Source organism: Scedosporium apiospermum (assembly GCF_000732125.1).
Source record: "Scedosporium apiospermum strain IHEM 14462 chromosome Unknown SEQ_SAPIO_0165, whole genome shotgun sequence".
In the NCBI taxonomy this organism is placed as follows: domain Eukaryota; kingdom Fungi; phylum Ascomycota; class Sordariomycetes; order Microascales; family Microascaceae; genus Scedosporium; species Scedosporium apiospermum.
In genome coordinates, this window is record NW_015971866.1 from 28,779 (window position 1) to 56,606 (window position 27,828).

Below are 27,828 nucleotides of genomic sequence, written 5' to 3' on the forward strand. Positions count from 1 at the left end.
CCCCTGCCGCCTCTTTGACACCAGGGCGCCGCCACGTCTCCTACAGACTCCACTATCAGCCCGCTTCTGCGTGGTTATAGCACTTCTTCGTCCAACTGATGCCCTCGACGCTTACCCCAACATTTCAACTCGCCGAGGTCGCGGATGGCAGGCAAAAAGGTGGGGGGCGAGCCTGTCTGGGGAAAATGCAACTGCCGAATCATTGCTCTCTCCCTTTGAGTGGAGAAGGGGGGCAGAGCTCTATCCCTGTTGGCGCCGAAGCGATGGCGGCAGAAGGCATTGCATACGGATAAGCTGGGAATTCCATGGTTGGTTATATTTCCCATTTACCAATCGAGGCGTTTGTTGAGGGAGTTCTTTTTTATAGTTATTATTTCTCGCAGATCCCTAAGATTTACTTCCGTCCTCCGATCTCGAAGCCCCTAGTCCAAGTCTAAAACTGACAAGTGTTCCAATTGAGAGAAGATCTCCTTGCCCAACGAGGGTTAAAATCCAGCTAATTAGCCCTGGGATCGTGACGGCATAGAACGCCTTCGCGACATTATCACAAACCACTTCAACGCCCCGAAAGCTCTAGCTTGCTTAGACTTGATATCGGTCGGGTAGTCGCAGCTTTTGGGAGAGAGCACGGGTTCCGACAGTTGGACGGGAGGACAATTGGCCGATTTGTGATACCCTCATACCTCATACAAAACTCCATTCCTTTACAATGGCTGCCGCGGGGAATAGCCAGCTTGCCATATCTGGCTTTGCTCCAAAGCACTTTCCCCATAGCAACCTCTTCGAGTATATCTCGGGCGACCCTTTCAAAGAAGAGTGCGACTACGTACCCGCAGCTCACAAGCTGGCCCCGATAGAGCCGAGTCGGCCTATCTTCGTGGACCACAAGTCTGGTAAGATGTCAAGCAACAAGGAGACAAATTCTCTATAATTTCTGCACCAGCACTCGGTCGCTAACAATTTTCCAGGCCGAACCCTCACCCACGGCCAGATCAAGAAAGATGCCCTCGCCATCGCCGGCAGCCTCCAATCTCTCGGCCTCGATCCCCACGACGTCCACGTCCTCCCGCCAACTCCCACCTGTCCCCGTCCCGAAGTGGCCCCCGTCGTTCTGGTCCAAGTACCCAACTGTCTCTCGTTCCCCGCCATCGTCCTCGGCGCCTTCGCCTCCGGCCTCACGGCGACCCTCGTATCCCCGGCGCTCACAAGCGACGAAATCTCGTGGATCCTTCAGAATGCCAGGCCAAAGGTCATCATCACGGCCAATTCATGCCTCAAGGCCATGAAGGAGGCCGTTGCGAAGCAGGAGGACAAGGCCTACTTTGCCGACATTCCCATTTTCACCGTCGAGGTCGCCAACGAGACCTACCCCCTGCGATCGTCTTCTGCTTCTTCTTCCTCGTCATCTGAACGCGACTGGACCGACCTCCTCACCCTCGCGAGTCCCCTCGCCCGCCCCGTTGACTACTCCGACGAAACCTCCCGCTACCGCACCGCAGTAATCCTATGGTCCTCGGGCACCTCGGGCCGCTCCAAGGGCGTTCTCCTCTCCCACCACGCCCTCAACTTCTCTGTCGGGTCCATCTGGCACGATGCCGATTACTTCCAGGGTCGGCAGCAGCAATGGCTCGGCTACGTACCTTTCTACCACGTCTTCGGACTCTGCAACATCCTTCTCCTCTCCATGTGCATCGGCGCTACCGTCCACGTCATGCAGTCCTTCCATCTCGAGACGGTGCTGCAGGCCGTTCCCAAACGCCAGATTACATATTTCCACATGGCGCCCCCCGTGGCCGTCATGCTCGCCAAGGCCGCCGTCGTCGAGAAGTACAAGGATGCCTTCGGTAGCGTCGTCGCTGGCGTCACGGGCGGCGCTCCCCTCGGCCACGAGGTCGTCGTGGAAGTCTACAAACGCCTCGGCTTCCGCGTCAGACTGGGCTACGGTCTTTCCGAGGCCTGCAGCACGACACTGCAGCGCGGCGTGGGCGAGGATGAGATGCACGCGCATGCGGGAGACAGTGGGAAGCCCCACTGGGGCGTGCAGGTGATGATCGCCGCCAAGGACGAGACGTACGACTCCGATACCACGCGCCCTGGCTTCGTCGGCGATGAGGGCGAGATCCTCATCCGATGTCCCGGCCTCTTGACGGCCTACCTCCCCATTGGTGGACTTAATCCCGGCGCTCATCCTGACATGTCCATCTCCCTAGAGGCTCTCACCAAGGACGGCTGGTTCCGCACCGGCGACGTCGGCATCCTCTGCGCCGAGGGCAGGCTCCGTATCACTGATCGTCTCAAGGAGATGATCAAGGTCCGCGCCTTCCAGGTGGCACCCGCCGAGCTTGAGGCCATCCTCTGCAGCAGCGACGACGTCGCCGACGCGGGAGTCGTGGGCGTCTACGACCAGTCGGAGGCGACGGAGTGGCCCCGCGCCTTCGTCGTGCCGCGCAAGCAAGGGAAGGATGAGAACGAACTAAGGGACCTCGCGACGCAGCTTGCTAAGCTTGTGGAGGGTCGTACGACAAAGTATAAGTGGCTCCAGGGCGGTCTTGTCTTTGTTGATGCCATTCCCAAGTCGCCGAGTGGCAAGATTTTGAGGAGGATTTTGAGGGATGGGCAGGTGAAGGGGCATGAGGTTAAGCTTTATGAGAGGAAGAGGAGGGATACGAAGTTGTAGGGTGGAGAGAAGCTATTTTCTTTTTGTTTTTAGATTTCATATTTTCGGTTTTGTCTTATTAATCTGCAGCCTTGTACATCGTCGCCTACAGTCTAATTTATCACGGCGTCTCCCATAACAATACATTTCTTCAGTTCACAGGATGACTGTTTTGTTCAATGTTATTTTTTCGTTTCACGGTTAGTTTACTATACGGAAGTTTTTGTCACCGAGTTCAAAACTATCTAAACCTTTTGATCGCCGTTGGTTACTCCTTGCATGACGGGATGGAGCCTTGCAATAAGCCTCAGGATGTTGCAGGCAGGTCTGTGGCTGTGATGTCAATTGCTGCAGGAGTTGTTGGGCGTTCCCGCCATCCGTGATCGTGGCAGGGCTGGAAGCGAAAGATTCATTCGCCAATTAAAGCTGAGGTTCGCCTCAGCCCCGATGATGCAGAATTAGGTAGCAAGAGCTTTGAGAGTCAGTCGACGGTTCGTGGCTCAGCTCGTCTCGCCGCGTCCTAAGTTTTCCCCTTGAATCTTCAGTCAGTCTTTCGACACAGAATTCACAGAATTCACAGCGCTCCGAGATTACCATGATTAAATTAACAGTTCAGCAGTGATCCTTCGTACTTCCCTGCTCTCATTACAAGAACCACCTTTGCCAAGGCTGGAAATCGCCTCTTGCGCATCAGCCCAACCAACCGCAGTAGCTTCGTTCGGGATTCCAAACGACGCGTCTTCAGCATGTCCTTTGGCTTTGCCATAGGCGATTTCATCGCCGCCGGAGAGCTATGTTGGAAGATTTACCGCCAAGTGTACGAAGTGTCAAAAGGCGCTCCCGCGGAAGTGCAGGCGCTCCACAACGAGCTCTCCAACATGTCGAATGTTATCAGAGCGCTTGTTGAGGATGTCAAGGAACCGAACTCTGCGATAGCTCAAGCAGGGTCGGATCGCATCCAGCTCACCAACGACATTATGCAAAGAACAATGGAGACCCTTGGCAGTCTGCAAAATCTGTTAAAAAAGTACGACTTGCTCCGGTCGCCTGGCAATGGCGGTGGCAGGTTGTCAACACTAATCAGACGAAATTGGGACAAAATTAAATACACGAAGGAAGTTCGCACGATTAATGACCTCCGAGCGAAGGTGCAGTGGATCTTAGGCTAACGGATGCCTGGTCTTGGCTGACTTGGGATATAGCTCTCTTATCAGAACGGTCTCCTCACCCTCGTCTTAATCGCAGGAAACAAGTCAGTTTGTGAATCGGAGAGTGCAAAGATCAAATCTAATGCCGAGGTATCTAGTTCGTCGCTCGAGAGAATCAAGTCACAAAACGAAAAGCTCTTAAGCTGCGTTGAAGAAATCAAAGCATCCATCTTCGGGGCATCTCAAAGAATCAATGCTCCCCTCATCGACGGGCCGTTCGACCAACAGTTCCAATACGAGCTGACGAGAGGTATGATGGCAAAGGCCGAAGTCAACGGTCGGGCTTGGTCTTCAATCGGCATCGATGACTGGATTCAGGCTGGTAAATGGTGGTTGATGAAAGTGAGAACCGTCTTCCAGCAAGAAGTTCCTCGATAATACCCGGCATCTGACGCTTTTATATCAGGCACAGGCACGACTATATTCGGCAAAGCCTGGGACACCAGAAAGCTACCAGGCTTATGCTGACCTTCTCAAGGCTTCCTGGATACTGACGGACATCATCGCTGCCCATCCACAGATGATCCTCGTCTCAAATGGTTCGCAACAAGTTGAAATCCAGCATCTCAGCAATGTATGTATACCCCTGGGTGCAGGTGTTTCTCAACTCTATTTGCTCTGGTTCTCTTGCCAACGGCTTCTTTGCATGCAGGCAATTAAGGCAGAACACGAGAAGGTCGAACGTCATCTTCCAGGCAAACCTCAACCGCAGCAAATCATAAAGGCCAATTTGAGTATTTGGAATCCGATATCGACGACATCTCTCATGCCAAGTCTGCATCCGATGCAAGCGAAACAACAGTCTCTGTGGAAGACCGAGTCGGGCGAAATTTTATATCAAAGGTATTACAGGAACTTGAATGCCTTGAAAGACGGGATCTAACCACATGTTATCTAGATTTGGGATTTATCTTTCCCGGTCAACTTGTTTGGAGATCGAGTGCATTATAATCCTGGAAGCAAATGCCGATGACCGGGCACTTAACATCATTGCCCAGACCTGTGAGGGCCAAGAGGTGCTCCGACACGATGCTCTCAAATGGAAAGGCACGTCGTTCAATTTCTCTGTATGTAAGCTCCTCGCTAACGAGGTCATAGTTCCGTTCGATTTGTCTATGAGCTCTAGTCAAAACGAGCTATATTCTATCACTTTCGTTCCAACCCCGACTCAGGGTGATAGAGGAGACATGGAAACGCTGTTTTTCTTCAACTTTGAAGGTTTGTTATGTCTCCGGAAAAAGCGCCTCATATTCCTAACATGCCATAGATGCCCGAGTCTTCAACCTTTTGCTGTGGCAAATACGGCTGTTCAAATCAAAATTTCCGTCATCGAGCTTCGATGTTCGGATGTTGCGCGGAGGCGCCTTATTTCAGTACCTCCATCTTCTTCAAGAAGAGGGAAGACAGTTTTCCGAACCAGAGGCTAACGCAGATATCCAGCGTCTCAGCGAGGAAACCACGGACTCGATCTCCGAAGAAGACCTCTTTGATCTCTGGGATCTTGCAACGCGTGCTTCGAAGCTTTCCGGTCGCGCCCCGAGCTTCGAAGCCCCGAGACATAAGCATGGTGGAATTCCGATATCACTGTTGTCCGTGGTGTGTTGGGCTTCGCCAACAGCGCTATGTTCCCTTTCTGCTTTAGACTCTATTGCTCCCAAAGGATCGGAGGGCTACGCCCAGTATGTTGGTGAGCTGGTCCAGGCTGCAGTATATCGCCAAGATGAAGCATTCTTGGTAGAAACACTCAAACAACTTGGAATCCACCCACAGCCTGTCGGCAAATCCTATTCTGGGCCTCCGGACACGTTCATCAAGACTTTACTTCAATACCTTGGACCTTTAAAGGAACTGGCCGGGCCCTTTGTTCTCTTCTGGACGTCCCTTCAACGAAAGCACAGAGGTCTCTTTGATGCCATCGTTGAGCTTACACGAGGTGAAGTTCTAGCCGGCCTCAAAGAGATTCTAGGAGATGCCATTGAAAATAGGGATCTTGAAGTTTGCCGTGTTCTCTCAAACATACCAAAGTCCATGAATCAGGACTCCCACCTCCACGAGCTCCTGCTGCGTGCCATTAGTTTTCGGTTTCCCGAAGGAGTGAAGTGTGTCCTCTCAGTCTACCGAGGAAGACCTGACCCGCAGTGGACTATGCCTGCGCTACTCACATTCGACCCGGATATCATTCGGTATATGAAAGAACATAATTGCCTTGCTCCAAACGTCGATCTATATGTTCGTTCCGCGAGAGCGTTTCCTACTCACCGCCGGTACCGTTACGCCTACTTCAGCTCAGAATCAAAAATTCTCAACGAGTTCATTTCCAAGTTCTGCAAAAGAGTTGACATATACGGTAAAATGGAAAATGGAGAACCCCATTTACCATTGCGCTTTGCAATCTACCTAGCTTGTGATTTCTCTATTATCACAGACCTAATCTCGGTCGGAGCTCTAGTGATGCGCAAGTGCTTCTCGCCGGAAACTCTTCCACAAGTCATCAGGCACGTTCAGGAATGTGTGTCTGTCGAAGATGCCAGAAGAGCCTTTTTCCAGACCTTGGGTCGGACTAAGAGGGTATTGGGGGCCAGCCGAGAACAGCTCAGGGATACCATCGACGGACTCATCCCGTTTTCGGCGGAGGAGAGGTTAAAAAGCTACCTCCTAGCATTTGACACCGCCGATACTCTCATTGGCGTGAACCCAGAAGAGAAAAATCCGTTCATGTTAGAAGAAGGGCCGGTGGGGGGTTATTCAATTACCGGAGATGACGAATTGGAATTGGATCGAGAAGGCGTCAAATACACCACCGTGGCACTGCCAAAGTCGCTCGAGACGCAGGCAACTTGGACGAAGTGGCGAGAAGAGGTTTACGCAATACTTGATAAAGCATTGAAATGCCAGTTTCCCCGGGAGGAAGGGGAGAGTTCGGAGATGGAGAAGTTCAAGTGAGGGAGATACAGGGAGCGTTACATATCGTCTGTGGAAACGGGGCTAAGTCTTGAACTTCTTTGATACTATTCTATTTAATATTTGTATTTGTTGGGAAAAAAATGCTGAGCCCACCGTGGCTCTTCCGTGAGTCAGAATGGTATCCTTGGAGGCGCATCGCCTGGTAGGGTCATCCGCCTGCCACTCGTTCACCCATCTCAACTGGTGGGTTGCGGAGCCTCGTAAGTCGTCGGCCAACTCGGTACATAGCTCGCCGACCCTTCAATCTTAACACTAGCGCCATCGTACACCCCCGAGGTCACGACTCCGTTCTGAACCCAGGAAGACCACGCCGTGATGCGGGTGGCACCGGTCGTGGGACCGACCTCGACGTCGGTGGTCTCGGGCCAGGCGCCGGACCAGACGGTGGGGCCGGGGATGATGTACTCCGTTGTGCAGGGGACGGTGGTGGTCGTCTTGGTGGAGCAGTAGACCTATTTATTTTCTCCCGATTAGAACTACATTCAAAAATGTGGAAAAATAAAGGCGAAGAAAATGGATTGACGAAAAAGAACTGACATCGTGATGCACCCCGGGGTCGTCGAAGCTATAAGCTCCGGGGAAGGAGACGCCCTGGGGGAGCTCGACGGTACCGTTTCCGCCGACCATGAGCTGGACGCAGTTGGGGTAGAACTGGGCGCCGCGGATGGGGTTCTCGTTGAACTTGGCGTCGGCCTCGTGCAGGGCGATCATCTCGGCGCGGAGCAGATACCTTTGTTGCGATTAGCGACGAACGTCATATGGTTTGATTTCGATGGCCTTGTCTAAAATGTGGGAGAAATAGGTTGCGCTTATGAACTTACGGTCCAGGCTTGAGATCAGCAGGGATCCTGACATTCATCAATCCATGCCTTGGCTTGATCTCGGAGGTGATGGCCCACTTGCCCTCACCAAGAGGCTCGGAAGCTTGCTCGTACTTGCCCTTGTGCCAAATCTTGACGAAGGAGTTCTCGGTGGGCGGGTCGGGGGAGAGGTAGGCCAGCGCAGGGCCGTGGTGGGACTTGTCTATAACATCGTCCTTCTGGGTTCGCTCGTCGTGGTGCCTTGAATGGCGTGTTAGTTTGTTCATTCCAGGCCCAAGTTGGATATTTTAGAAGGGTTTCCTACCAGTCCAGTGTCAGAGTGTCACCGGGAACAACGTCAATAGTGTAAGGAACAGCGCGGTCGCCGAGGACGTTGCATCGTATATCGGGACTAGTGACGTCCTTGACGGGTGAGTTGGCGTAGCCCCTTGGAGGAGGCCCGTTGAAAGCGGGTATCCGGATACCGTTGAATGAGCCCTGGTCAACACCGTTGAGGAACACTCCGTAGATGTAAGAGTGGGCAGCAGCCAAGTCGAGCTGGGTAGCCGCAAAGGCGGCGACAGCGATGCTGAACTTCATTCTTTGAGACTGGATCGCCGACCACGAATTACAAATTATGGACAAGAACGTCAATAGAATTTATCTCCTGGACAGAATAAGAGGCCTCTCTACTTCCAAAAGATTGCGTCCAGCATCATCCATATATATCCAGCCCTCCAGCGTTCCCAGAGTCTTTACACCCAAGCACCCAAGCCCGTTCCAAGGCTTGGAGCTCGTTTAACAACTAATTGAACTACTATATGTTCTGCAAGCAGGTCCGCACGTGGATGGTTGGCACAAATAACGGAACTTACGAACCCGGTGGAATCGTTATATTAGAAAAATAAAAGTCGGAAAGCCGGTAAGTCTACCCCGGGAAATGTCAATTGATATCTATCAAGTGGTGCGGGCCACTCGTCTCGCCTAAAGTGCTGTGAGGATCTGATGCATGATGGGATTAATTCACACGCTTTTTCCTGCCAGGTCTGATTGAATTTCTTCTTGGTGTCACGAAGGGCCCGGTGGTGGAATTGCGCATTGATATTGGCGATGCGCAGGACACAAGTAAATAGAATATCCATATTCGCTGTCTTTGCCATTGATTTGGAACAGTCGGTGGTGGTGAGATCTGAATGCTTTTGGGCTTCCGCCTCTCAAGACAAGAAGCATCCAGCCCATCAAAGGGCAGATCAGCAGGGCATAGAGAAACAAAACAGAACGGTACATCTCGCTCGCGCTAGGATCACCGCCTGCGATGTTGAAATGGACAGCCTTTATTAAGCACATCGCATGCAACAACAAGAAGTGAGAGAAGATGGAGTGCATTGTGCTCCGGAAACTTCGGACGAGGTTGAGGGCCTCACAAGGCGGGCAGAAGGGGCCAAGTCTCGGTGCACCAACCAGATCTACATGTATAACGAGCTTACCTTGGCGTTCACGGCTGGGTTTCGGTCGAAATCAAACAATCCTTGATCAAACAATCCTTCCGGGTATTGATGGGCCGATCTTAGTTGCGGTGTCGGTCGCTGGCAGCGTCGAGGCTACAGTGAAATGAAATTTTCTTCTTCTCCTTTCTTTGTTGGCCCGTCAAGTTGAGCTATTAGAAAAGTGCTCGGGCGAGATGCCGTTAGGGGGAAAGCTGGAGGCTCGAGATGCCTTTAGAGGTAAAGCTCAATAGAGAGGCTTTTTTCTGCATTGAATGTGAAGAGGGGCTTGGTCGCGTACGTTACGTGGGGAATACTACCTCCCAGAGCCCCAGTGTACTTTTCCATCGATTGGATGAAGATAGATAATCCGCGGACATGTAAATTTTCTCACATGAGAGAAGATGCAAGGGCCGGACCTCCGTAGTTATCGGGGGAGAGAATCTCCTTCATAATTGTCGACCTTCCCCCGAGAGATATCGGGGTGACGGGGAAAGATAAGCGGTGCTGGGCAGGCGAAGGCCCACAAACACCGCCCCCGAAAGATGCCGGATCATCCGTAGGCTGGACTCTTTGACCCTGCGCAATCCCGTCATGGCTCAGAGGGATGCACGTCTAATCTGGCATAGTCGCTCCGCGGCGTGGGGCACAGCAAGGAAGAACCTTTGGGGGATTTGCGGATCGGAGGTAGCGGTCAGCGCCGAATGGATATCCCGATGATACCCATGACCCGCCACAAGGAAGAGCGCGAGCCTGGAGAGATAGTTTACTTTCTGGGTGAGCAGCTGACCACTTCCTCGAAATTCAAGGATCAAGGAGGAAGTAGGGAGTCTAGGGACATCCCTTGTCTCCTCCGTAGTCGGAGAGTTATCTCGAAGAGAAGGTTCCACAATACTTCGTCGTTTACAATCGCGGGGTAGACTTGTTGCATCATCGATGGGTACCAGTGGCACTTTCCCCTTCCCATATCTCAGATAAGCGCGGGGCAAATTCCCGGTTTGAGAATGCTTCTGGAACAGAAGGCGCATTCCAATCGTCACCATTCGTCGCCAGTCGCACCTGCGTCGGGACAATTCGATACCTCGTTTCCTTGGTACCCTTCGAGTCTCAGTCCTCGTTGCTCACACCGTGCCTTCTCTGCCTGTTCCCTGTTCTGTGACATTAGCGGGTATTTTCGGATTCAGCTCCTGCCTCTAAAGTAGAAGACCCCGAAGCCGATTGAAGCCATGCCAAGTACAGCCGAACTGTGCCAAACGTGGGAGCCACAAGGTGTGTCAAGATAGTTCACGAGGCAAGCCCACGAGAGAAGGAAGGGGGGACTAGACCCCAGACCCCATTTATCGATCAGTAGCACCGGGCGAAGTTATAAAGATAAGACCTTGCCTAGCTAGTGTTTCGTTCTTTCCTCGAGTATCCACTGGTATCATCATCGGACCTACTAAGCCTTGCATGCAATTATAAAGATACAATAAGCAGTCGCCACTTGCTCCTTAGCTTCAGTCTTCGGTTTAGTATCTGCCGCCGCCAGCCACTTCGCCAGTTTCGTAGTTAAACTTTATTTAGAGGACAAATTTCTCCTCTGCTTCAAGTGCTTACAATTTTTTAATTATATATATTTTCTTTCTTCCTCCTTTTCTCTCTTCCCTTGAATCTTTGCCCAAATCCCCAGGCTCCCCCCCTGCCCTAGCTCCTTCTCATCCCACTTATACACCGCCGCCTTAATGCACGTAGACATGTGCACGTCAATGGTGAAGTCGAGGTTCTTGTCGAACCCCCATGACCTCGGGGTCGTGGCCGTCGGATTTTCCGGCGGACAGGTAAGCTGTTTCCCCTTCAGCTCTTGAATCAAAATGGCTCGGCTTACCAAATTTACTTCCCTTCCGAATAGGGTAAAGCAGGCGTAGACGACGGGCCCGTCGCCCTCATCGAATCCGGCCTTATTTCGCAACTAAGCCAAGACCTAGGGTACAAGATCCACGGCGATGAGGAGGTCCAGGTGCACTCCTACTCCGACATCGTACCCGCCGAAGACCCTCCCATCCGCAACATGAAGAACCCACGCAGCGTGTCGGCCGTGACGGCCAAGATCGCCGACCAGGTGTATTCACACGCGCGCGAGGGCCGCATGGTCCTGACGCTGGGCGGAGACCACAGCATCGCCATCGGTACGATAGCGGGGACGGCCAAAGCTATTCGGGAGAGGATGGGGAGGGAGATTGCCGTGATATGGGTCGATGCGCATGCGGATATCAACACGCCCGAGACGAGCGGGAGCGGAAATATACATGGGATGCCTGTGGCTTTTGTTACGGGGTTGGCGAAGGAGGAGAGGCCGGAGTGTTTTGGATGGTTGAAGGAGGATAATTTGCTGAGCATTAGGAAGTTGGTGTACATTGGCCTTCGGGATGTGGATGCGGCGGAGAAGAGGATCCTGAGGGAGAATGGCATCAAGGCTTTCAGCATGTTTGACATTGATCGGTAAGTTTTCTCTCTACAATTTCTGGCCGATGACCCGCCGACCCGCCGACTAACAGAATCATCAATTGATCTTAGACACGGCATTGGAAGAGTCGTCGAAATGGCCCTCGGTCACATTGGCAACGACACTCCCATCCACCTCTCCTTCGATGTCGACGCCCTCGACCCCATGTGGGCTCCGTCCACCGGCACTCCCGTCCGAGGTGGTCTCACCATCCGCGAGGGCGACTACATCTGCGAAGCCCTCCACGAAACCGGCAATCTCGTCGCCGTCGACCTCGTGGAGGTCAACCCTAGGCTTGCGGCTGATACGCCCCTTGGACCAACCGAGACTGTTAGGGCGGGTAGCTCGATTGTGCGCTGCGCGTTGGGTGAGTCGCTGCTGTGAGGTAAATGGTGGCTAGAGTTCAAGGCAAATTGAGGGAGGACAATGTTTCTATTTATCTCAAGGCGTAGGGGTCTTGGATGGCAGAGTGCCGAGCGAAAGCTGGCGGGTTTGGGCGATCAGGCTTCAGACATAGAGCACCCGGGTAGTTATACCAAATAGAGTACCTGTGTATTTTCGCGTCTATTATTGCCTACCCTTTCCTATGCTGCGTTATGGCTTTGCTAATGCACCTCTGTAGTAATGCAGTGTCCTCCAGATCCATCTTTGGTTGGCCAGATCTCGCATACAATTGTTCAATGTTTTGTAGACCCAACTACTCAGGGTCAAATATCGATTGATCTGGGAATTCCCAACGTAATAGAACCATCCCGAACAACAACAACCGAATCACATCCCATTCTCGACGCTACTTCTCGCACTTGAAATCGATCAAACACTTTGGAAGGTTTTTAATGTTGCCATGAGTTCGTCCATCAGAATTAATCTGCAGGGTAAGTTGTCTGTTGTTTCTAAATGCTGAGAAACGTTGGAGACTCACCAAGCAGTCTAGGGACCGTCTACATTTCTGCCCAATGTGATCCCATTCCCATAGACGTGAATGATATGGCACGTCAATGTTCACGAAAACTTGTAGGCGTAGCAAGAGGTCGGTAGTATCCCCCCTCCTGTCGAAAGAAACCTGCATGACAGAGTACTAACTAACGCAGATTGCACTTTTGACGCCATATATGAACACATTGGCGATTGCTGGTTTCAGCAGTATGATGCAGTCAACCCTTTCGACGATCGTCGTGGGCGTGATGACATCGAAGCTATCTGGACGGACCTTTGACCTTGATAGCGATGTTCTACGGTATGACACCAAGGACGTCAACTTGAGTATTCCTCTCAGCGTCATTCGCCAGCGTCCGATCACCAGGAGCGATTTCGAGGACTACGAGCCCGAGACCGCCCAAGCACGACTCACAATCCCTCTTCCCACCACCCTATTTGAAGGTTAAAATCCGTGGATCAGCCCTGGAGAGGCGGAGGGCCTTGGTTTCCCGAATACTCTCCGACTTTGCGCATCAATGGAGACATATCCTCTGCAGCCGTTTCAATAGCTCTACGTTTCGAAGGCTTGCATGTGCAGTTGTCAGAATTGCTGTTTTGGACTTTCACGTTCACGAAGGAGTTCTTCCAGGCACGAGGGGTTACCCAGTCTCCATATATGATCTTCCGGGGTGGGATCCGCTCCCCGGGCATATTGTTCGGGTTGGAGGGACGTCCATTGTGATGTGCCAGCACATCCCACACGCTATGGACATGATTAAGTCCGATTATAGAGAACACCACGCGGGCTCTTCTTCTCCTTCTTCTTTCAGAAGACCTAACAAAACTGTCATTTACCTCATTCTCTCGTTGCGGGAGATTGTTTTATGTCAGGTTAGACGCGGTTCCGAAAAATACACAAAACCCAGACGTCTCTTCGACGGCGAACACCCTCCTTCCGAAGAGGCCATTGAACTGCTTCTTGAAGCGACGCACACCGACGCTTCTGCGAAAACACATTTGGACAAACTCCCAACGGAAGTTCGCGATACGATCTTTGACCATCTGTCGTCGGGACCGATCGAGAGAGCTAGGGTTGGCTGTGTCCTTGGTATCGGATCGAGTTTCACTTGGAGATGCGACGGCAAGGATATATTAATAAAGGATGGTCATCCGAAGAAGAAGCTGGCGCCGCCTCCGAGATGGGAAATTTGGTTTGGTGATTCCTTCCGCGGGATAACATATTATCAATGATTAGACCGTTGGTGCTTCGGATATCTGGTACTACTGGCATGGATTATCAATCTCTCACCTTTACATTGAAAAATCGCGGCAATCTAAACCATCAGAGTGAAACTCATGAATGATTTCATGTTGTATTTCGTTCCCCCCGCCGCTGAAAAGTGATCTACCAACTTATACGACCGGCATCGGGTGCTCCTTGAGGTACTGGGCCCAGCGGATGACATCGTGAACATCTGTGATAAGATGCATCTTCTGCCCAATCTTCTCAAGCACTCCCTGCTCATATTTATAGAACTGCACCACCAAACCAATATGAATCATTCCGTAGCAGTTCTTGGTCTCGTTCATATTCTCAGCCAGACGCTCGCGAAGCTGATCTTCCGTAGCGCCCCACGGCTCGTTTAATTTCATACTTTCGGCCAACAAGAAATCGAACTCATGCAAAGCTCCTCCAGGTGTTGGGGAAAGCTTGAGTATACAGAAGCCCGGGCGGCCCCGAATCTCTTGGACGACCTCGTATCCTTCCGTCGGTGGGAAGAGGAAGTGAAGGATGCCTACCATAGGCCGTCGGTAAACGCGTTCAGGTGAGTCTGGCACTTTAACTAAGAGGTTAAGAGCGGCCTGCACGTTGGCGTCATCGAGGTATGTTTGCAGAGGAGGAGGGTTGGGGTCGATGAGAACTGCCCTTCCGGTTCGATTGTTATTCCTAAGCCGCAGAGACCTACTTAGTTGTATAATTGGTATCGCCTGTCTGATGTATTGAACGCCTCACCATTGCGGCCAAGACTTTGACTCGTCAAGCGCCCAAGAATCCTGCCTAAGTGGTTAGTGATCCAGCGATTGGGAGCATTGGCCCACTTTAAAGATGAAGACTCACGCCTGGGCGGTTGTCAAACCCCGTTGGAATAGAGTAGCTTGTTGTGTTTGTGATGTTATCGACGTAATAGACTTGGCCAATGGAATTTGCATACTGGTGGAATCTCCCACCGGCCAAGGGTCCAAGGTCGTAGGAGGACATTGGTTTCGTGGTCAAGAATGGCGAGTCGGGATGATGGAGAGACGAACAAACAAATCTATGGATCAATTTGCTAAATGGCAACAAAGACCTCTACAGAAATATGCAGGCCTCGATCTCGATCTCCAATCTCCACATCGTCATGGTCATGCCGCAGGATCAATCGGTCCATTGCCAACGATTTGAATTGATGGCTGTTGACATAATCGCAGTGGGGAGGCTCTCCTTCAAGATCAAGGAGAAAGAGCCTGTGAGAAAGCGTTGTCTACGATCAGGATTGAAGTTCCAGAGTTCCTTCTGATGTTTCGCTTCATACTTCGTACAATATCGTTACCCGAAAAAGTACGCCAGACTGAACCCGGCGACAAAAAATGTAATTTAAATTTACTATTCGTTTCACGCTCCTTTATTCTATGACTGATCTTCTTCCGTTTGCGCGCACTCACTCTTCCCTTGTGATACCAACCCAACATTAAAGTTTCCCCCGCCACGTTCCGCGCTCGTGTCTCGGGACTCGTTGCCTCGCCGACCAACCGAAGATCCAACCCAACCCCCGCAACAGCCAAATGAAAGAACATGGCTGGGCAGGGCCCAGAATCAATGAAAAATTCCCGTCAGACGCCGTTACCTAAAAAATTCGCTGCCTCATTCCCTCAAGAAGCACCACTCGTCATCCAATTACCAAAAACAGCGAAAACGCGCCCTCGATCGATCGCAAGCCCATCCCACTATTGCGAATTATTTCCTGCCCGCTGACGTGGGGCCCTGCGGACGGTGTTTTGGGGATAAACCTGAAAGAAGCTTTAAGAGACCCGGGACTCCGAAGAGCCCAATCGCCTGAGGGACTGGGCAGAGAGAGGGGCCAAGCTAAAAGACGTGGCAGGCCCGCGGATTGCCAACGTCGAATCGAAGGGGGTGGCCACAGCCCTGGCGAGTTTTTGATAAAGGATAAGGTCGATATTGATTTGATTTGCCTTGCATGTGCCCGGAATAGGGTCATTTTTTGGGAGAGAAAAAAAGAAAACAAGAAGAGTTATTGGGAGATGAGGAGTGGGAGGAATAAATATACCAGGGCGAATTCGACATCCTGCGAAACGATTGAACCGACGATTCTCTTTTCTTGTTCCGCGTGATCGGATCGATCGCGACGATCGAGAAGGCGACGATTTTATTGTTTTGCACTCCGCTATAACCACTTATACCTGAACCTCCCTGAACCTCCCCGAGTAGCTGCCGAGCTATCCTCGTCGAAGCTTCAACACGACGATACCTCCCGACGACCCTACTCCAAATCTAGCCTCTCGACAAACCCCTCCTTTATCTTCCTTCTCCTCCTCCCACCGATACCCTTCCTCTTCTCACAATGGCGGTCTCGACGGTCAGCGGCGACACGACGACGGTATACACGAGGCGGCGGAGGGTGCCTCACGTCCACACGTACAAGTGGCCGTGGATCCCCTTCAACATCTGGATGTTCCTCATGCTCCTTTGCTCGTGCTCGATCGTCGGCATATTTTCCATGTTTATCAACATTCAATACCAGCTTTTACTGCCCGTCCCATGGTAAGGCACACATCCACATACCAGCGACCGAATCTATTTAGAAGCTGAGGAAGGGAACGGTGGTATAATTCCTACGCTAACACTGTTTCTTTGGCAGGTACTTCCCCTACTACATAACAGTCGGTTCCTTCACGGTGCTCTACGTTGCCACTCTCGTGTGGTTACTGTCCCAGCACCGGCTGCTCCCCGCCATCGTCATGATAGGCGCATTCCTCGTCTTCGTCCTCTGGTTTGTCGGGCTTATCGTCGTGTCGATCGAGTTGTGGGGTCCCAAGGGTTCCGTCAATAGCAAGTGCAACCTGCGGGTGTTTAACAGGCACCCGAAGGGCGATACGCTGGAGACCCTTGCGTGGCTCCAGGAAAGGAGTATATGTGAGTGTTCGAGGATGCCCAATCGTCATGTGGAATTGGGGACGTTGCGAAAGTTGTGAAACTAACAAGTTCTCTGTAGGTCAATCGTGGCATGCCGTCTTTTCGTTTGCACTGGTCGGCATGCTCTGTCTGATTTGGATCATGGTGATGGCCTACGAGGTGTTTGTGGAGTCGTTATAGCCGCGAGTACTTCGTGCTACCTACTAACCTTTGGAGTGTACGATACCTCAATTGTTGGGGATGGACGAGGACAAAAGGTATGGAATGTGTTCGAAATGAGATGGTTTTTGATTTCTGCAAGGATGAAGAGTAGCGTTTGATTTTTTTTTTTTCTGCTTTATTTTTTTCTGGCTGCTTGGACGAAATTCAAATGTATTGGCCTCGTTGGGTTGATCAATGTAATGATGATAGTTGGGAGCGAGCGCGGAGTTTCTTTTGGGGGAGGGAAGGGGATCTTGTTTCTTGCTGAACGAGCAACTTGCTTCGCGTGTTCGGTATATAAGTCAGGTATTATCGAGAAGGATTGATTTGAAATAAATCTTTGATCGAGGACACGAACTCTTCCAGTGCAGTGACCTTTCTAACCCCCCAACTTACAACATTTTGAAGATATCACCTTGATTCGAAGTTAGTGGCAAGGACAATTTAAAACGCCCGTCTAGCATTTGGTCTGGGATGGATCATCGCCCAAGTCCATTGGGCAACGGAGCCCGGATTCTAGATTCGGGGTCCGACCGCGGATCTGCGTCTCGTTTAGTGGTCAATGGTGTGGATCAGAAACCGTTGGCTGATCTCCACGAGGCGAAGACAATCATCAATTGATCGCTTGGACGGAGTATGAGCTTGAGCTTGGAGAGCTCAATACTGCACTAGGAGAATTGATAATGCTCAGGACCAAGAACCTGTGCTGCCTCTCAGTGTCTTCTAATCAGAGTCGCCCCTATTATTCTTCTTCAGTGTCATGGCAACGAGCAAGGACAGGCTTGCAAGGCCCGACCTGACCAGGGAGAGAATTCGGCAGGGATGGAGGAGCAGGGCCGAGCGACAAGTACATCAAGATACACCAGTGTATACAAAGGTACATCCCGTGATTTGGTAATCCGACCTGAGCTTGACTGAGCTTGAGGCTAATGACAACGGGCAGGAACAGTGGGTTCGCTTTCGACCAGGGAAGGGAAGGAACCCCCCTCTAAGCTAAAATAGCGAAACTTTGATCCTCTCTACAGATTCGGTGTTTTGTTCAACATCAATAGTGGTAGCAATAGCAACAGGAACAGCTCCACAAAGCACGGTCTTGGTCCCTTCCTCTGCCTGGGTATTGTTGTCGCTTCTTCGTCTGGACACAAGCAAAAATCCTGTTCTGGATATCGGGCTTGCACAAAAAAAAAAAAAAAAAAAAAAAAAAAAAAAAGAAGAAGATAAAAAAAGTAAGTCAGGCCATTGTCCATTCCAGTCACCAGGAGCAAAACACAACCCCGAGTGTAACACTTTTTCTCTTTTCGGACAACCTAAAGCGCGTCATCAAGGTCGAACCGTCCCGCCTGACAATCTTTCGAAATCCTCAATCCTCAGCGTTGCAACTCACCCTTTCCCCTGCTTCTGTACGGTTGTATTTGACCTTGAGCAGGGTCAACCGTTTTCACGACCCTTGCTAACCCCTGTGGTCTGTGGGACAGGATTTAGCAGTTGTTTACCCTCTGCATTCGAGCACTTGGACGAGGCTCTGCCTCTTCACATCATTCTTCTCAGGCGCCAGTCCGGCAAAGTTGGCCCATCAGCTCCACCCGAGGCTCGTCCGATCAACCAACATCCATCAGGCACGAAACGAACAACCAATCGAGGAATCCAACACTCTTGGATGTTTATCTAGATTTACCTCAATTTGGCGGAACACAAAATATACGCTAGTATGCGCTTTTGAAACCCGTCCTGTCGAATGCGACTTTCCCAAGCAGTCTCGCCCTTTTTACTTTTTGATCGCAACCACGACGATCCGCGAATGCAACCGACCGCTTGTTTTGTTTCTTACTATCCTACATCCACGCAAACTCGGCAACCGGCGACCTATCGCATCCTCTCAAAACCATAGAGAATAAACCTCCCTAGTCCGCTATGGACGAGGAGGATCCCCAAAGAGCCCCTGCGTCCCTGCAGCCTCAGGCTGGACAGAGCTCGACACCGACCGGCACACCATCACAAGAGACCTCCGGATCAAAGCCCGAGAACTCGACAAATAAACCTCCTCCGCCGTTGGCGACCTCAATCCTCGAGACGACGTTTACCGACGCGAGGCCTGACGAGAGCCACCTAGACTCCTTCCACGAGCAGGCGGTGCATGCTCATCTTCTAGACGTCGAGTCGAGTTTCCACGCACCCCTATCTCCCTTGACGACGACAAATCCTGCCGGCGGTATCGACGATACATACCTCTTCGATGCTGGTCCTCGCGCTCTGGCAGCCCAATCGCCGTCGCCAAATCTCCCACCATTACTCGAGGACGATCTCTCCTTTCGGTCTGCATCCCCTCAGAAGCAACAAACCCTCTTGAACCGCCCGAACCTCCCTCCTCCATCGACGCACAGCGACGGACTACCCGCACTCGAGCCACTTGATAACATACCCGACGTTTCCAATACCACATCTTCCCTTGAGAACCTCTCCTCCTCCCCGACAGCCGCCGCCGCTGCCCGCACGATATCGCGGGCCATCTCGTCAGCCAGCGCACGCACCCAGGCTACTGCTGCTCGGACATCTGAGCAAGACAACAACGATACCTCCTCCACACACGAAGACCCACATGCATCAAGTCTCGACCTCTCCCGCTCCTCGCCATCAAACAACTCCCTACCCGTACCCTCCGGCGTTCTCCCCCGCCAGAGACGCAGTCCCAGCCCTTCGAAATATGCTCTAGATGCCGGTAGCACTCCGGGCCATGCCCTTCGAACCGACCAGAGGCCCAAGTACTTGCGAAGCAGGAACTCGAGTCAGCGGTCTTCCACGTCGTCGTTTACGAATCCCGAATCCCAAGATGATGCCGATAGTGACGTTACGGTTGGGCTCGCGACGGATTACGCTTTACAATCTGGTGGCGCTGTCCCCAGCATGTTGATGCCCAGGAGCTTGAGCAGCTTTCTTAACCGATCAATTAGCATGGGCAGCATGGCGTCGGGAATCGATGATCTTAACGAGGGCAGCGGATCTAAGGGATACGACCACCTCGACCCCCTCGACGAAGATGCCAGTTACCATGCGCATGGCAACCGAGAATCCGATGAAGGTCTCCTTAAGACGCCGAAGCCGCCGCATAAGCAGAACCTTAAAGATCCGACCGACACCGTCATCGCCCGCCACGTCCAAAATGTGCAGGTCCCCGAGTCCCTCGCCAAGGAATACAAATTCCGCAGCGGTCTCGTCACGCCCCGGCAGCCCTCGAGTTTCAAGTCGTCCATCGGCCCTTCGCGCTCGGGTAAGAACCTGACGCTCAAGGAGCAGAGCAGCACGATCGAGCGTCTGTCCAAGGAAAATTTCGATCTCAAGCTCAAGGTCATGTTTTTGAGCGACCGACTCGACAAGCTCTCCGAGGAAGGTGTTAAGGAGATGATCTCGGAGAATGTCGAGCTCAAGACAAGCTTGGCGGTGATCCAGCGGGAGAACAAGGCGCTGAGGAGGCGGGTGAAGGAATTGGAGAAGCAGCTCAAGGAGGAAGATGAGAGGCCAAGCACGGCGAAGAGCGGAGCGTCGTCAAACTCGAACCAGTCATCTGACGACGCGGCGGCCGAACGTGAGGAGGAGCTCTTTTATCTCCGGGAGCGAGTCGAGGAGTACATTGTCGAGATCGAGAGACTTAGGCACGAGTGCATCAACAAGGAGAACGAGAAGCGTAAAATGTCCGAAATGGTTAGGTCCCTCGGCGAGCGCAACGTGGGCGAATCTCTCGGTCGGCAGGATGAGACCGACGTGTGGAAGGATCTCCTTGAGCAGGAAACCGCTCGCCGTGAACAGGCCGACGAAGATAACCGACGCTTGCGAGACGAGATATTCCGGCTAAAGCAGGAGATGGCTTCTGGCGGCGGCCTGCACCACACCACCAACATTTACAACATTACCAAGAAGCACGGGCAAGCTGGATCCCCATCTCGGCCTATGTCTGGGCTTTCTGGAGATATGGAGAGCACGAACGGTATGAGCACTGCGAGCACCCTTATCGAAGAGTTGCGTCGCGAGAGCGAGCAGCTACGACACGAAAATGCCGAGCTTCGCCGAGAGGTCGGAGCCCAGACGTCGATGCTTACTTCAAGGAATCGCGAAAAGGAGCGTTTGTACCAAGAGATCGAAGACCTTAAGATGGCGCAGCGACGAGGCGGCCCTGCGCCCTCAACCGTCGACACCCTTCTCGAGAGATCTGCCTCTCGTGCCGGAGTCCACCACCACCAGCGGTCCATGTCTCGAAATAGCGGCACAACTCGAGTTACCAATCCCCAGGACGAGGCCGAGAAGGAGGAGCTCGAGAACCAACTAGCCGAAGTGCGCGACAAGATGAATGAGGTCAAACTGCAGAACCAAGAACTACAACAGGAACTCGACAAATGCATGCAGGACTTTGAGACCGCCATCGAGAGCCAGAGGCAAACCGAGGAGATCGCAACAGCCCTGCAGCAAGACCTCGAAACGACAATGAATGACCTCGTCGCCCTCCAAGCCGAGCGCGACGAGGCGTTGAGGGAGCAGGCCGAGATGGAATCGGAATTCGAGGCGCTGCGCAAGGAGGCCCAGACGGAAATCGACGCCCTCGAGGGCGACGTCGATCAGCGCAACGACGAGATCCACAGGCTCCAGCTCGACCTGCAGGACCGGTCCGAGAACTTCGCGGCGCTGCAGGAGGAGATGCGCAAGATGAGCGACGCGCTGTTGCGACTCGAAGACGAGCAGGACAACAAGCTGCGGCGCATCCAGCAGCTGGAGCAGGAGACGGCGCAAGCCAACACGGAGCTCGAGGAGCTCGAAGCCAAGCTTAACGAGTCCAACGACAAAGCCAACCGCCTCGGCGTGCAACAAGAATCGAGCCAGGGCGAGATCGCCTTCCTGCGCGAGGAGCAAGAGGCCGACAAGATCCGCATCGGAAACCTCGAGGCCGAACTCGCTAGTGCCGAGCAGAGCCTGCGCGACGAAAAGGACCGCGTGACGGAGCTCGAGCAGAGGTTGCAGGCCGAGAGGAGGCAGCGCGAGATGGTGGCGAACCGCGAGAAGGAAGAGGTGCAGCAGTTCGTCAACGGGCTTAATAGGGAGGCGTCGGCGGCTAAGGACGAGGCGCGCAAGTTGCGTAAGGCGCTCACTTCGCGCGAGGTAGAGGCCGCTGAGTGGAAGGAGAGGTTGATGGAGCTGGAGGGTAACTTGAGGGTGGCGCTTGGAGATTTGAACGGGACCCGGTCAAGCCTCCTCAATGTGAGTTTTCATGTTCCCGCTAAAGAATCAGCGACTTTGCTAACAATCAGAATAGTCCATCTCTGGCCTTCAACGACAACTCGAAGACACGGTCCGCGAGCTCGACGCCACAAAGGCAGACCTCGGCGAAAAGGACCGACTCCTCAAACAACGTGACGGTCTACTCGAATCCCACGGTCTCGAGTCTCGCCGTCTCGCCGAGCTCCTCGACAAGGAAAGGCAAGCCCACCGTACGACCAAGAGCCAGTTCGAGACATTCCAAAAGACGCACCAGCACGTCAGCGTCACGGCCGCGACACAAGAAACGCGCATCCAGGAGCTCGAGGTGCAGCGAGCGCAGTCGCAGAAGAAGCTTATGTCGCTCGAGAACACGCTCAAGGACCAGCTCACGGAGCGCAACAACCTCCTCCTCATCCTCTGGTCGCGACTCAGCACGCTATGCGGAAGCGACTGGGCGCATGACAACAGCCTCATCAACGGACGTGCTCTCCCCTCCCTCGAAGCCGTGGCGACCATGCTTCCCGGTTTCAGCAAGAATCTTCTGGGCGCCGTGAAGACGCTCGAGGGCATGGTGGGCGGGTTCCAGTCGCGCATCAAGTCCGTCGAGCGGGAGCTCTGGCGCGAGTACCAGAACCTCGAGAACGGGCTCGAGGTGCGCACGAAGAAGCTGGATCGTCTCGAGACCATGGTGCGCAATGGCATCGCGTCCGGGTCTCTGGGCCGGCTGGGGTCGTCTGAGGTGCAGGCGCGCGTGGATGGGCTCGAGGACATGATTAGGCAGCTGAGGGTCGAGAACGCGACGCTGAGGACGGCGAATGATGTGCGTGCTAGGGCGGTCTACGGAAGTGTTCCGGGTGATGGGACGGCGGCTATCGTTGATGCCGTGTCGGGAAGCCCTGCGCCTTCGATTCCAACGGGGCCGAGAGATAGGGAGAGTAGCAGGAGCAGAAAGGGGGTGTATACCAGTAGCGGGCGGACGACAACCATGACCCGGACCTCGTCGTCGTCCCATGGCGTCGGGCCCGGTTCGTCAGGTAAGGAGGTGATGTCTGCGGCAGAGCACCTGGTCAGTGGCAGCGTTGGCTCTTCGGGCAACGACCACGCGTTACTCTTGAGGCTGAGGGACCTGGAGCGGAAGTTGAGAGTGGAGAGGGAAGGAAGGAATCAGGACCGCACGGCGGCGCGGCAGAGGCTTGGGGAGCTGGAGACGCAGAATAGGGACTTGAGGTCAGAGAATGGGAGGTTGAAGAGGTTGAGCGAGGTGGATTGAGTTTTTTTTAATTGTTTTCCTTCTTTTTATATCCGGCGGAACGAACCCCTTCTCGCTTTCTTCTTCTCTTTTTGGAGGAAGGTGTGAGTTTGATGTGTATAAAACTACGATTGGTGTGTCTTTTAACTTGTATTCGTTTATTAGGAGTTGAGCATTTTGATGGCGGAGGAGTGTTCGATGTGTGCTTTGGTGGTGTTTGCTTTCTTCACCTTTTTTCTATGTATTATACACATATCACATATCAATGGGGTCGTGATTGGTTGTTTAATGCATTCATTCAAAGAAGCTTGTTCACTTCTTCATCTTGGTAGCTTGGGGATGATCACTTAACGAGGAGGATACAGCTTCGAAACTGGCAAAAGTCATCTTCTTTTCCACCCTTGCTAATGATCCTATGTTCCCCCCTCTCTCCTCTATCTCCTATGTCTCCTCCCCTAAAATCCTGACCTAGGCCTACATGCCAACCCATTTACCAATAAAAGGCACAAGATAATCCATCTTGCCCAGCTGAACACCCTTATTCCTCCCAATAGCATAAGTCATATTCAAATGGAAGAAAATATTCGGCAGCGAATACCCCTCGGCATACCCCTTAGCGGGCAGCGTCGCAGAGCGCTCCCTCATGGCCATAGTAACCTCCGTATCGGGATTCTTCTCAAAAGTAGCCTTATCCGCCTTATCAACCCACTTCTGCGCCTCAGCAATGCGGGCGTGGCAGGCCTCGAGGGTGGCGAGGTCGTCCTTGGACCACTGGACGGGCTCTTCGCCCTGGACGCGGGCGACGAGCTTCATGGTGGTGTCGGTGACGATGTGGACTTGGAAGGTGAGGGGGAGCATGTCTTCGGCTAGGCGCCAGTTGGCAACGTCGGTCAGGGGGATGGATTGGGCGGTTGCGTGGGCCTCGATCTTTTTGAGGATGCCGGTGAGGGCGGTTAGGGAGGCTTGGAGGAGGGGGACGGTTGCGTCGTAGAAGGTGTAGGACATTTTGGCGGTTTGGGGTTTTTGGTAGTTTTGGTGATTGAGAGATGATGGGTTGGAAAAAGGGTTAGATGTTTGGTCTGGTTGAGGCTGCTTGAAGGTTGTGTTTGGTAGAGGAGGGTAGAGAGAGGTATGGAGATGGGGGCAAGCTGGACTTTAAATATCTCGCTCTATCCGGGCGATGTTCTAGACAGATCAGCTTTTGGGTTTGACCTTCCGTCGATGGATCAGCACTCCCCCCCACTCCCCTCCTTCCCCCTCCCGCCTTAGCTCTACCGTTAAATGGTCGAGAACGGAAACGAGACAAGAGGCGCGCATAGTACGATACGTAGGAATACCAATAGGAAGCCTGCGTTTTCCTGAAACGCAACTGGCGAGGTGACAAGCTCGCATCAGTCCGGCTCGTTCCAAGGGGGGGACGTGAGAAAGTGGAGAGGGGGGATATGCAACGTCATGATGCCATTTACTAACTACGAGTAAACTAAGACAATTAAACGGGGATTGATGCGGGGCCGTGCCCTGAAGCTTGCCGTGGAAGCCGTTGGAAACGTCCCCGAAGCTTTCGAGAGCTTTGACTGACGTACGAGGAGGGGGCACATATCTCGTGAGAGCAAGGTTGAAGAGGTCTGAGCTTCCAAAAGAGGTCGGCGACTCAAAGGGTTCCCTCGTCGGACAAGGAAGACGGTGCTCTGGAAACGGTCGTTCAATGGGGAGCACAGGGAAGTCTTGACACCTAACGCAGCTAGTCGCCGAAGCAGCTGGCAGAAAGCAGCTTGAGAGCTTCCACGACGGTCAAAAACTACCCCGCCTTCCAACCGAAGCCACACTGAAAGTTAACGTCCAGGATGGAATGGACGACATATTACATGTACACGTTCACTAATCATGTTCAGCTCAGTAGAGGTTCATGACATCAAGAAGGTACCTTGTGAAACACTCTACTGGTCATCTAATCAGCCAGATCTTCGTTCCCGGCCCGTTTGCACTGACCCCTCACATCCTTTTGGGCATCCCTTGAGCTGTGTCGATGCGACCTGTCGTTATTTCTGGGTATCTGAATCGGAGATTTTCCCATTGCGTTTCCCCTTTTTGGTATTGTCGATTTGTAATCGACCCCGTGGGAAGCTTGGATTTGTCAGCGGCATTTCCCGCCTCGTCTCTGGATCAAGATCCATGCAGGTACGACATGAACTGGACAACAAACAAGGGAAGTCGGCGATCAACTGGAATGATAGGAGATGAAGGGCCAGACCTCGCTGACTTGCGCAACGGCCATGGTCCCTTTGTCGGCCAATGATTTGCGCTCAATTTTTTTTTTTTTTTTTTATCACCCAAGTTTGATTTGTACGAAGCACGGGTATTACTGGCATGCGTTGTCTTGGCCTGATCTAATGGTCCCTCTCGGGAAGGTATCCAGATCTGCTGTACCTTTAGCCGAGATTCCCTGGTTGCCCGAGATTTGGGTGCTCCTGAGTCTAGCCGTAGGAAGCTAGCTTCAAGAAGCTTAATTCGGGAACTTCACGAACGCGGATCCTGTTCATTCCAACCTCCTTCAGCCGCATTTGTAATTCTTGGGAGCAGCCTGGTATCCGGCTGACACGCAAAGAGGGGACTTCAAACATCTTGGACGATGTGCACGGAGCAACGGAAGGCTCCGGTGGAATGAACATTCATCCGCTTGACCACCGGAGCCTGGGACAATTGACGCCCACGAAGTCGGAAGTATTGATATTGCTGACAGGACGCGTCACTAGATCTTCTGTATACGGCGCAGCGACGGATGTCCGCTTATCTTCCTCCCATGTGGCCCGTCGGGGACGCGGTGTAATCCCAGAACATGCATCGCAGCCTCGGCTCTATGAGCGGAGAACCTCGAGGAATTCCTTGATCAGAGGAGGGGATTAGCAATCAACGAACTCGTTTGTCATCACAGAGTTGGGGTGGTGAGACTTGACGCCCCGTTGAGGCCCAAGCTTCTGAGATTGCATCAAAGACGACATTTATAAGCCTATGGCGTTCTTGTTTGGCTGCCGTTTGCCTCGGGGAAGTTCTTGAGGTGATCCAAAAAGAGGTGATCCAAAACCAAAATCTCTCGTGTAGCCTATATATATGGAGCAGAGATGAAAAGGGGGCGCAGGCGCTAGCACGCCATAGAGACGGGGATGGATGGATGTTGCCCATAATTTGCCGAGGCAGTGGAGACAGCACCGATGAAGCGGACCTACCATGACCGACGTTGGCGAGCGATGCAGAGAAGAATAGCTAACAGCCGTCATTCTGAATTAACGTAGTATCCACAATGCCAATGTCAGGTTAACGGCCCGGTTGAGTAAACACCGAACAACGTCGGAAGCCCCGAATCCCAAGCCAAGTTCAACTTTCATTTCTGGCATCTCCTTCGCGATACGACGGGAGGCTTAAATCCTATCTCCATCGGCAAGTCAAACTTTTGTTTTAGGTACAGCTTAGTAAGCTAGACCCCAATCTCCTACACCGAATCCTGCAAACCTTGACCTGCCAGGGTTATGAGAGCGGGGACTTGGCGTCCACTGCCGAGAGAAGCACGGGCACACCGCAAGTCCTCGGTCCCTGGTTAATCGGCGAGCAAAAAGCTGTTGGCAGGTTGGCACTCCGAACCAGCTGTGGCCAATTGGCTTGAAATGCAGCCGCCAATAGTTCTTGGCTTTGACAGGAAGAATTTCCCATTTGGGAATTTCTTCACCAAGACAATACAATACCAATTCCTCCACAAAAGGCTAATTTCCCATCGTCCCCATCGCCCCCATCGCCCACTCAAAATCGGCTGAGACCGGCCCTGGGCGGTCCCCGATTTTTTTTTTTGGCGGGCGGGGCCTGTCTTCGGTGTGCGCCATAAAAGGGAACAGGACCCCCATGCTCAGCTCCCCCCTCCCGGCTCCGCTCGGTGTTTGATCCGGGCTAATTCGGTGCGAAACTCACGACGGAACGGGGCGGGGTTGGCGCCAAGATTTCGCGGGGATGCGAGACAGCAGAAGAAGGAAAATGGAAGAAAGAAGTAAAAAGAGGCGTTCGATAGCCAATCAATCAAAGGGGGGGAAAAAATGAAAGAGAAGAATTGGAAAAACGAAAACGAAGAATGATAAAAGTGGAAAAATAAATTAAACGAAAATAAAAAGAAATAGAAAAATAAAACTAGACTCGATGAGAGGCAAGGAGGAATGGATCGTGCGTGGCATTGAGGCAATTCAGCTTTCGCTCTCGGCGCTTTTTGCAATGCCAAGACTCCAGCCCATGGATGAAAGGAATTTATTGATAGCCTCGGTCACCTCAAGAAATGAAGTGGAAAAAAAAATTATCGCCAAGACCTCATATCCTTCCCTTTACGATGCGGGGTTGATACACGCGCAGACATCGTCGGGTATCGTTGGTGCCGACCCACTTGTGAGGTGAGAGAG

The 27,828-nt window shown here is 52.6% G+C and overlaps 6 protein-coding genes and 1 pseudogene across 6 annotated transcripts; 4 read left to right on the top strand and 3 right to left on the bottom strand.

Annotated features, from left to right (window-relative positions):
• Positions 1-709: 709 nt before the first annotated feature.
• On the top strand, positions 710-6,807 carry SAPIO_CDS10181 (uncharacterized protein; the record flags this gene model as incomplete). The annotated part of the gene is made up of 9 exons (XM_016783819.1): positions 710-893; positions 969-2,673; positions 3,273-3,683; positions 3,963-4,206; positions 4,271-4,438; positions 4,517-4,707; positions 4,763-4,935; positions 5,132-6,047; positions 6,447-6,807. 9 exons carry the CDS (start codon positions 710-712, stop codon positions 6,805-6,807), a joined length of 4,353 nt encoding a protein of 1,450 aa, XP_016638671.1.
• Positions 6,808-7,004: 197 nt separating this feature from the next.
• On the bottom strand, positions 7,005-8,228 carry SAPIO_CDS10182 (uncharacterized protein; the record flags this gene model as incomplete). The annotated part of the gene is made up of 4 exons (XM_016783820.1): positions 7,005-7,280; positions 7,366-7,558; positions 7,650-7,889; positions 7,954-8,228. The coding sequence occupies 4 exons, from the start codon at positions 8,226-8,228 to the stop codon at positions 7,005-7,007; spliced, it is 984 nt and encodes a 327-aa protein (XP_016638672.1).
• Positions 8,229-10,833: 2,605 nt separating this feature from the next.
• SAPIO_CDS10183 (uncharacterized protein) lies at positions 10,834-12,979 on the top strand (the record flags this gene model as incomplete). The annotated part of the gene is made up of 5 exons (XM_016783821.1): positions 10,834-10,929; positions 11,001-11,590; positions 11,666-11,961; positions 12,456-12,469; positions 12,686-12,979. The coding sequence occupies 5 exons, from the start codon at positions 10,834-10,836 to the stop codon at positions 12,977-12,979; spliced, it is 1,290 nt and encodes a 429-aa protein (XP_016638673.1).
• A 946-nt stretch (positions 12,980-13,925) lies between these two features.
• Positions 13,926-14,772, bottom strand: SAPIO_CDS10184 (uncharacterized protein; the record flags this gene model as incomplete). Its single annotated transcript, XM_016783822.1, has 3 exons — positions 13,926-14,460; positions 14,527-14,567; positions 14,632-14,772. 3 exons carry the CDS (start codon positions 14,770-14,772, stop codon positions 13,926-13,928), a joined length of 717 nt encoding a protein of 238 aa, XP_016638674.1.
• A 1,360-nt stretch (positions 14,773-16,132) lies between these two features.
• SAPIO_CDS10185 (uncharacterized protein) lies at positions 16,133-16,884 on the top strand (the record flags this gene model as incomplete). Its single annotated transcript, XM_016783823.1, has 3 exons — positions 16,133-16,332; positions 16,430-16,704; positions 16,784-16,884. The coding sequence occupies 3 exons, from the start codon at positions 16,133-16,135 to the stop codon at positions 16,882-16,884; spliced, it is 576 nt and encodes a 191-aa protein (XP_016638675.1).
• Positions 16,885-18,816: 1,932 nt separating this feature from the next.
• Positions 18,817-23,416, top strand: SAPIO_CDS10186 (Microtubule associated protein; the record flags this gene model as incomplete). Its single annotated transcript, XM_016783824.1, has 2 exons — positions 18,817-22,146; positions 22,202-23,416. 2 exons carry the CDS (start codon positions 18,817-18,819, stop codon positions 23,414-23,416), a joined length of 4,545 nt encoding a protein of 1,514 aa, XP_016638676.1.
• Positions 23,417-23,869: 453 nt separating this feature from the next.
• SAPIO_CDS10187 lies at positions 23,870-24,400 on the bottom strand (annotated as a pseudogene; the record flags this gene model as incomplete).
• Positions 24,401-27,828: the final 3,428 nt, after the last annotated feature.